Source organism: Heliangelus exortis, chromosome 4 (assembly GCF_036169615.1).
Source record: "Heliangelus exortis chromosome 4, bHelExo1.hap1, whole genome shotgun sequence".
Lineage (NCBI taxonomy): Eukaryota > Metazoa > Chordata > Aves > Apodiformes > Trochilidae > Heliangelus > Heliangelus exortis.
In genome coordinates, this window is record NC_092425.1 from 22,305,032 (window position 1) to 22,314,676 (window position 9,645).

The 9,645-nt window shown below is 48.0% G+C and overlaps 1 protein-coding gene across 2 annotated transcripts in view; it reads left to right on the forward strand.

Moving 5' to 3' along the window:
• The window catches only part of FAM149A (family with sequence similarity 149 member A), a 29,660-nt gene extending 20,151 nt beyond the window's left edge, over positions 1 to 9,509 (forward strand). For both annotated transcript variants that reach the window (XM_071743345.1, XM_071743346.1), the window contains exons 11-14: positions 288 to 408; positions 1,208 to 1,336; positions 1,712 to 1,790; positions 8,188 to 9,509. In XM_071743345.1, the coding sequence (XP_071599446.1) occupies positions 288 to 408; positions 1,208 to 1,336; positions 1,712 to 1,790; positions 8,188 to 8,261 (403 nt within the window). In that variant the 3' untranslated portion in view covers positions 8,262 to 9,509. The remainder of the gene's footprint in view (positions 1 to 287; positions 409 to 1,207; positions 1,337 to 1,711; positions 1,791 to 8,187) is intronic.
• The last annotated feature ends 136 nt before the right edge of the window (positions 9,510 to 9,645 follow it).

The following is a 9,645-nucleotide window of genomic DNA, read 5'->3' on the forward strand; positions in this document are numbered from 1 at the left end:
TAACTTTACTGAAATTTTAGCAGTGAAGGATTTTGCAAAATAATTTATGAGAGCTAACCAGGGGTTAATTACTCATGCTAGAATTGAGAGGGAAAAAGAATGGAAGCAAAATAATATTTTTTGAGGAGAGGCATTGGTTTGTTAGAGGTTTATTGTTATATTAGTTGCTGTTACTTTCTGTAGCTGAGCTCTGTAAAGAATTGCACTGTTTAATAACTTCATATTACTGCAGTGAAGAGGTCTTTAATGTGAATTTTCCTAAAAGTGGAACTCTTAAAATTCTGTAGGGTTGGCAGCTCAGATCGTTTATCTTCTGCTCGCACACCTACAACCCGGAACAAGCTACCACCAATAAATTCAGAGGCTGTTGATCGGTGTCTTTCAGTACCTCGATGGCAGCAGAGCACTGTGAGTACTGTTCACTTTTGTACTGGTGAAAAACTTCAGGCTCTTTGGAGGTAAATTGCTGTGTGTTGAAATGAGCAATCTTAGAGTTCGTGTTGGTTCGTATTAAATACAAGGTCGTGTTGGTTTGTATTAAATACATGGTCTTAATATGCTCTCATGTGTTAAATTGGGGTACCACTAGGACACCGTTTAAAGCTTCAGGTCACTAACACATCAGAATGGAAAGACTTCCCTCTGAAAACAGAGAAATCTGTTTAGAAAAAAAAAAAAAAAAAAAAAAAGAGAAAAGCAACCACCCAACCAGATAGGAACCTTACACTTACACTCACCTGAATTTATATAACGCTTTTTAGTGTTCTATTCACTAATGCTAGTTTATAAGAAATAGAAAATTGTCCTGACTGGATATAATAATAAATGGATAAATACTAAATGGATAAATAATAAATGGATATAAATCTTACTGATACTTCCACATTTTGTAAGAATAGGGAAGTAATAAGTCACCAAATGAAAGCAAACTGGCATTTTGATATTTTGCCTCTGAATAATAATTTGATTTGAGAGACATGTAAAGGCTATTATTATTTTAATTAATATGTCTTTTGGGATTATAGACTAGTATTAGGGAGCAGTCTCAAGGCTGTTTAAAAACACTAGTACATGTAAATTACTTTAAATTGGTGCCTTTGGTTAGTGAAAATATACTTATTTTTTTATTTTTTGGTATAGCAGTGGAAAGATTGCTATTATAACCAATTAAACTGCTGCATTTTCTTAATGCTCTTAATTCTCTCAGTGTCGGGGACGATATTCTCACAGCAGAGTGTCAAGCGCAGTGCCTGGTGGTACAGAGCAACGACCACTCAGGGGAAGGACTGTTGTTACTGCTCAATTTTCAAGGCCGAACACAACTCACACATTCAGGGTATGTTACAGTGTAAGCAGAGACATGGGAAAGTGAAGAAGCTTCCATTTATGCCCACTGTTGGGTCTCATTTACTGAGCCTCTTCTGATTTCTGGTGTACATGGATTTCTGCTACCTGTAGAGAGCACAATGTTGAAAGGCTTTTGGGAGGGTGTGGTAACCTTTAAAAAAACAACTAGTGTATGAAAAAGGGATTTTTTTCAAGTCTAACGCATCAGAAAGTTCTTTTGAGAGTGTCTGTGCACTAGAAGTGTGAAGTTTTCATACTGCTTGAAGCTTGGCAGCTTGCTAGGACTGTATCATAAAAACTGTGATCAAACATTTTCAGTAGATACATGTACCATACTGGCTGACAGTACATTTTTCCTTTACAGACAGACATACCTCAGAAGAGATCACTGACTCCGAAGGATTTTGATAACCACAGAGGGACAGGTCAAGGATTATTAATAGGTAGGCAAAGTAAGAACCACTTAAAAGGGAAAAGGCCAACAAAACTTATTAGCCCATAGTATAGCTGAGAAGTGCCAAGGGAAGGCCATCTCGGCATGAAAGAGTAGGTGTGCTTGGCAAAATTATTTGTTTGGTTTTGAAATACCGTTTCAATTGGTCTGAGGTAGCCCTATTAGGAACCCTGCAAAGCTTTGTGATGTCTTGGAAGGAAAAGGGTGTTGCGTGAGACGAATCTCGCCGTGGGCGCGAGCTCAGTTCGCGAACAGAGTCAGTCAAGGTAGTGCTGGTTCTGATTAGTATCAGAGATCTAACTTCGATCCGCCTGGCTCTGGGACCTGCTGGAACCACACCCAACCGAACCCGGGCATGTGCATCTGGGCTAGCCCCAGCTGGGCACAGGCGGGGCGGGCACTGTCCGGGCACCTGGTCCTGGCACCTGCTGCCTGCATTTCCCCCCTTTTTTTTTTTTTTTTTTTTTTTATTTTTTTTTTAGGTTTTTATGGGGGAAAAGATGACAAATATGCGAAGATCTTAGTTGCGTGGTGCCTCATTGTTCAGAGCCGGTGGTACTGGTCTGGTCGGGGCAGGGCGTGTCCATTTGCTGGGCACCCAGAGAGGCCCAGAGTCTGTGGATACACAGCTGTACCCTCTCCCGGTGAACAGCAATGGTCTTGGCCCCATCCATTGGCCTGTTGTTGGTTCTTTGTAATAAATTTGGACTTCAGGCATGCTGATGACTTTCTGCGACGAGTAATGTAGAAGGACGGGTGGCTCTTGGGAGTCGCGGCTTAGGCTCAAAAAATTTAGAGTGAAGAGCGCTTTACTAAGCCGCGTCTGTGGGTCCATATTTTCGCTGTCTTTTTGTTTCTGTAGGTATGTCTTCAGGGTGCGATTGGCTCTTTCTACAATCGCTTGCCCTGTAGACGAATGGGGGATTCCTGTAATATGTTTCACTCCCCAGGTAGCGAAAAATTGCTTGAGCTTTGCGCCTCTGTAGGCCGGCGTGTTGTCTGTTTTTATTACCTGAGGGATCCCCATGACAGCAAAACAGCTGGTCAGATGACGGACCACGTGTAGCACCTTCTCCCCCGTCTGAGCTGTTGCCCAGAGCATGCCTGAGAAGGTGTCAATTGTAACATGGACATATTTCAGTCTTCCGAATTCCGGGACGTGTGTTACGTCCATCTGCCAGATTTCTCCGGCTTGAAGCCCGCGTGGATTCACACCCATTCCCAGGGTAGGGCCGAACTGGGCGCACTGGGGGCAGGCTTTGACGATGCCTTTTGCCTCCTCCCAAGTGATGTCGAACGTGCGCTTCAAGGCCCTAGCGCTCTGATGAAATAGAGAATGGCTGTTCTGGGCTTTGGAGAATTCAGTAACTGGGTTTTGTAAACCTAAGCTGACTAGAGAGTCAGCTTTGGCATTCCCTTCCCCCAGGCCTAGCGCTGTCTTGTGGCTATGGATATGAATAATGCAGCATGGCTGTGTTCGAATTCTCAGCGCACGCTGCAATGATAGGAAGAGTTCCTGTAGCCTTTTGTTGGGCACTGGCTTAATGAGGGCATCCTCGATACGGTTCGCAACTCCGACTGCGTATTGGGAGTCGGAGACGATGTTAACGGGAACTTGCTGCCACTGCGTCAGGGCCCAGATGATCGCGAGCAGTTCCAGGGTTTGTAGATTGTCCTCGGAGGTGCCTGAAATCAAATGCTGTTTCCACTGGCCTTTGTCCTTCCATACACAGGCAGCCATTCTGGATCTTTGTCCAGCGTCTGTGAATACTATTATACCGGGCACTGGGCGCTCCGAGACAATCGGTTGCTCGAGCCACTGGAACTGGCTGATAGCTTGTAATCGCTGATGTTTTGGGCCATCATGGCGCACCTCGCCGGGATAACCAAGTAGGGCGAGCTGTAGAGGCTCGGAGTGTTGTAGCATCCAGTCAAAATCGGTGGTTTTGATTGGGATGTTGATCCACTCCGGTTCTTGGCCGTCTACTTCCAGGCAGCGCTGGCGTCCCTTCCGTATGAGGAATGCTATTCCCTCGGTCTTTTGCCATATGCCCTTCTGAGGCGTATGGGGGGGGAATAGCCATTCTAAAATAGCTATAGACTCTGATCTCGTAGAGTCTCGGTTATAAGTCAGATTGAGTTTGCGTTCCCCAGGTATTCTTTTGTTCGTGAAGTCCTGCATGAATAAAGCGAAGGGGAATGAGGGGTGGTTACATACCCACACTCCGATGGGGTGGGTGGCGTCTCGCCGATCCGCATAGCCAGTTGTCAGCTTGTGGACGACCTGCTTCAAGGCGTTGGAGTGGTCCTCGGTCCAGTCCACAAGTGCCCCTGGATGTGTACCCCGTGATAAGGACAAAAAGGGGTGGATGTCTGCATTGGTGAGACCTATAATGGGTCTAACCCATTGTAGTTCGCCCACTAGTTTTTGTGCGTCATTCAGTGTTTTAACTGAATGAACTACTTCTAATTTTTGAGGTCTCACCATAGCATCAGTTACCTTCCACCCTAGGTAGCTCCAGGGTGACTTCATTTGAATTTTTTCCGGAGCTACGATTAGTCCCTCGGTCTCGAGGTGGTCGGTCAAGACCTGGCCGATGTTTTCGGGCAACGGGGATTGCTGGCAAAATAAGATATCGTCCATATAATGATAAATTATCGTATCCGGCATTGCTTTTCTAATTGGCGCGAGCGCCCGTGCCACATACGATTGGCATATGGTCGGGGAATTTCTCATTCCCTGTGGCAGTACCACCCACTCATATCGCTTCGCTGGTTCACTTTTGTTAACTGATGGGACCGTGAACGCGAAGCGAGCAATATCTTCACGATTTAAGGGGATATTGAAAAAACAGTCCTTTAAATCCATGACCAGAAGATGCCAGTCTCTAGGTAGCATGGTAAGCAGGGGCAGCCCAGGTTGGAGGGCGCCCATTGGCCACATCTGGTCATTAATTTTTCTCAGATCTTGTATCTATCTCCACTTGCCCAACTTTTTTGGAACCACGAAGATGGGTGTGTTCCACAGGCTCACGGATGGCTGGACGTGTCCAGCGTCTAGCTGTTCTTTTATCAGGCGATTTGCTATGTCTAGCTGCTCCTTGGAAAGGGGCCACTGCTCTACCCAGACAGGGGTGTCCGACTTCCAGTGGAGTCTGGGGGTCAGCGGCATGTCAGCAGTGGCCCTTATTGAAAATTTTGGGGGGGTTGGGTGGGTTCAGGGATAGTGAGGATGGCTCCTATCTGGCTCATCACGTCCCGACCGACCAACTCCCTGAGCTGACCGGGCAAGGGTAACACATGTGGTCTCACAGTTACCACTTGCCCTTCTGGAAATTTAATTTGTACTGGTTGGTGCGCTTGCAGGGGGGTGGAACCGCCACCTATCCCCTGAGCGGCATCAGAAACTGCAATAAGCTTCCATTTTCGAGGCCAGATATTCTTACTGATGATTGTGACGTCGGCTCCCGTATCTAGCATTACAGGGAGGGTTTTTACCTCTTTGCCGATCGCCATCTGTATGTTTATAATCGGCCTTGTTCTCATCTGTTGTGCCAGGGTTACCAAGGTGTCTCCAGATGAGCCAAAGGCCCGATCGCCTCTCTCTGTTTTAACGTTCTTTCCTAGGTCTAATTTTGGGAGTGGGACTAGCTGTGCTAATCGGGTTCCTGCCTTAATTACTAGGGGGGGATTTAGTGTAAAACACATTATCTTTATTTCCCCCGTGGAGTCGGCGTCTATAACCCCTGGGAGCACTACTAGTCCTGCCAGTCCTGAGGAAGAGCGTCCTACTAAAAGTGCACCAACGTTAGAATTTTCATGGATTACCGGTCCGTACGTGTTTGTTGGTATTGTGTGGACAGCCGTGGTCAGCAGCGTGGTGTCTATTGCAGATTGTAAATCGATGCCGAGGCTTCCCCGGGTTGCTGGGGCGGGGAGCCGGCATACAGCGTTGGCCCGGCTACTTGTATCCCGGCGCGGGGGCCCCTCGCGCTGTCCCTGCCGTTTTTTTGGTACCAGCAGGCTGCGTCGTTGTGTGTCGCTCGCTGACAGCGATTACACCAGACGACTGCAGAGCAGTTCCACCAGGTGTGTCCCCTTGCGTGGCATCGCGAACAGACCGGGCTGGACTGCCTCTGTCTGTTCGGGCGATTTCGCCGGTTTTGACGGCCACATCCTCCGTTATTGCCCAGTTTTTGTACTACCGCCGCGAGGAGCTGATGGGTTGGCTCCAATGCGGCGGCGAAAGCACCAGCCATTCCCTGGTGCTGCTGGTGCTGAGACGCCCTGGCGGCAACGTCCAGCATTTCTGATACTGGCGCCGTTTTCGGCAGTGTCGAGAAGAGGGCTTTTGATCTGGGATTTGCATTCTCGAATGCCAGTAGTTTAAACATAGATTCACGCTGCTCTATCGTCAGGTCTGATTGAGCCGTGACAGATTGCCACAGTCGATCGACAAAATTTTGGTAGGGTTTGTTCAACCCTTGCTTTACATCGGTAAATGATGGTACTGGGTGCGGTTCTGGTACTGCGTAAAATGCCTGACGTGCCAGTCTTGCCGCGGCGTGGTGGAGCTCGCGCTGGCATTGCAGCTGAAGATCGATCTCTGCAAAGCGCCCGGAGCCGGTGAGCATCTCCGCTGTGATGCCCACTAGCGGATCTCCGGGTGCCCTAGCGCGGTTAACTTCCGCTGCGGCGAGGCGTTCCCACTCCTTTAACCAGATGATTTGTTGGGAGGGGGTTAGTAGGTACTGACTTAGACTGCGACAGTCATATGGGCTGTTTACATCGGAGGTGAACAGCCACTCCAGGATGGCCCGGCCGCTCTCCGACCTCAGCCCCTGTTCTTTGATTATCTGCCTCGCCTGCTGCAGGGTTTTCCATGAGTGTTGTTCAAACACCGGCTGTCCATTAGCACCCTGCAGCACGGGGCACGCCACAGTGGTGGGCTGCCACTTGCCCTCCAGAATGGCATCCCGGATGATGCCAGACCAGCGCCCTGGGCGACCGGTAGTAGCGCCCCGGGCGTTTTGAAGTTGCCGACGGGACATCGTCCTTGTCGTCTGTCAGGGTGGGTGGGTTCCTGTACTGCTGAAAAGCTGGGCGATGTTCGACGTCCCGCTTCTCTATTAGTTGCACGGCCCAAGTGACCTGGTCTTGCAGGGCCGATATCTTGTTTTCCAGCGCAGATACTGCCACTGGTTGAGGGGCTGCTTTTTTCTCTGCAGCCTTTCGTGGGGCCGGGGGCGGCGGCGGGGGTAACTCTCCGCGGCAGCCAGAGGTGCTGCAAGCCGTGGTTTCCGCCCTATCATTTTCCGGTGTTTTGATTTCCGGGCCGATATCCGATAGGAGTTTGGTGGGGCTTTCCGGACATGCCCTTTATGGCAGGCTTGCCCTTGGTCAGCCCCAGACATACTTGCTCGTTTTTCCCTTCCTCCAAGGGTGGCGCCGACGGGGTCACGGCCGGCATTCTCTCGGGCTCCCCCCCCTCGGAGGGTGGTGCCGAGGGGGTCACGGTTGGCGCTCTCTCGGGCTCCTCCCCCTTGAAGGGGGGTGCCGAGGGGGTCACAGTTGGCGCTCTCTCGGGCTCCTCCCCCTCGAAGGGGGGTGCCGAGGGGGTCGCAGCAGGCATTTCCTTCGGGGGAAATGCCTCGCTCTTTCGTAATGGAGCCGCGGCGGTGACAATTGCCACTTCTATTTCGGCTTTCATAAGAGCTAATAGATTGCAAACGACTTGCCAGGTGTTGTCCGCACCAATAATGTCGCCGTTGGTCTCCTTATAGTGGAGACTTGCCAGCAGATTATACACCTCCCCCCAGAGGTCCCAGGCGGTCTCAGGACTCGGGTAGCCGAGGGGTTCCTGCCTTTCCGCCTGGGCTATAATCTGCTCGGCAACGGCGGTGCTGGTAGGTTTGCTTGCATAGGATCCCATCATCGGGTTTACTGATGACGATGTCGAAGAGAAGAAAAGGGTTTCTCTTACCTGAATCTTTCGGGGTATCGAATGGTCTGTGGAGAAGGGTCACTTTCGGATGAAACGCTCGGGGAGATGGTTTAGACCGAAATTGCTGCCCGCATTCTCCACCAGATGTTGCGTGAGACGAATCTCGCCGTGGGCGCGAGCTCAGTTCGCGAGCAGAGTCAATCAAGCTAGTGCTGGTTCGGATTAGTATCAGAGAGAGCTAACTTCGATCCGCCTGGCTCTGGGACCTGCTGGAACCACACCCAACCGAACCCGGGCATGCACATCTGGGCTAGCCCCAGCTGGGCACAGGCGGGGCGGGCACCATCCGGGCACCTGGTCCTGGCACCTGCTGCCTACAAAAGGGTTCCCCTTATCTTTGTGATACTACCACAATTAACAAACAATGTTTTATCTTTTCTAGGCTCACACCATTACTACAGATCACTTCAGAGAAATCCTCCAACCTCAAGGAAGAGATTTCCAATTGCTTCTTAACCCAGCTGATGAAGAAACAGACACCCCTCTGCACTTACTGGGAGACTGAAGCACTGAATTTGCAAGCTAGTATCTTGTGTAGCAAAGAATATCTGCAGTATGCTGGTTTCTGCTGGGCCTTGCAATCCTCATGATGCCCACATTGCCTTATTTTGAAGTTACCTGACTGGATTAAAAGTTAAAATCAACTGGTTGAGATCCCAGAGTTTTGGGCATCACTTCTGCTTACAGAGTCAAAATGCTGCTTCTGAACTGTACTTTCTTCTCAGGCATTCCTCCTTTTTCTGTCTTTTCTTAGGGAATTGTTATTCTGCCTGCAGAAGCAAATAAGTTATGTTTAGGCTGTGAAGTTCCTACTTTTTTGTGTTTCCTCAGCATTAAAGATGTTCTAGTTGATCCAAATATCCATACTATATAAAATCTATGTTTTTAAGCAGGAGTTTGTGGTATTTAACTCCTGTTTGAATGTATATTGCTTTTTTCAGTCTCTCTAATTATTGCAGTCATTCTCTTAAATATTATCTGCCCTATCTTTTTCTTTCTTTAATTATTGTGAGATGGAATTAATTCACTACTTTTGCTTATGTTCTTTTCATCAGTTATTATGGGAACTGCTGGGATATACTTTATACAGGAAGCAATGTTTTCCATGTCAGGACAAATGGGTTTTCTAGATTCTCAACAACTGAATCCGCATGCTGACCAGTCAGTAAGACCATTCCTACTCCTTGAGTTTTTTATAACAAACTGTGTATTTATGTACAAATTAATCATAATTTTTAGTATCCAAGCCTTTGAAGTTTTAAAGTGAAAATATGTACTTAACTGGTGAAAGCAGTGTACAATACCTTTTTGTGCAGACCCAAATGAGAAGATCAAAGAGGAGATTGGAATCGCGTTCTGCCCAGAGAACTCAGCCCAGATCAGGTCCCTAGCGAGTGGTATTTGTGTGCATTTGCAGTCAGGGGTTCCTCTCTGCACCAGATAGCCAGCAGTTTAAGTAGATGTACTTGAAGAGCTTTTGAAGGGGAAAAGGGGGGAGGAGGAGAAAAACTTGAATTATTTGCTCAAATTGTGCAGTTACCCAGTTCTCCTCAATTCTTTCTATGAATGTTCAGGGACTGATAATCCAAGGCAAAACATTTGTAACATATATTTTGTATGTATATGGTTTATCACATTTTTGCTTTGTGTAAATGGTCATCAAATGCTTCATTCTTTTGAGTAAATGAAAGCATTTTTTAATTACTTGCTTAGTATTTTTCTCCTTTGCATATACTGCGTTCATTCACTAATGGTATTGTGATATATTATCTGAGAAACCAGAATACTTTTGCTCTGGAGTTGCAGGTTGACTTCATGTAGTTGCAGGTCAGTTTGATGC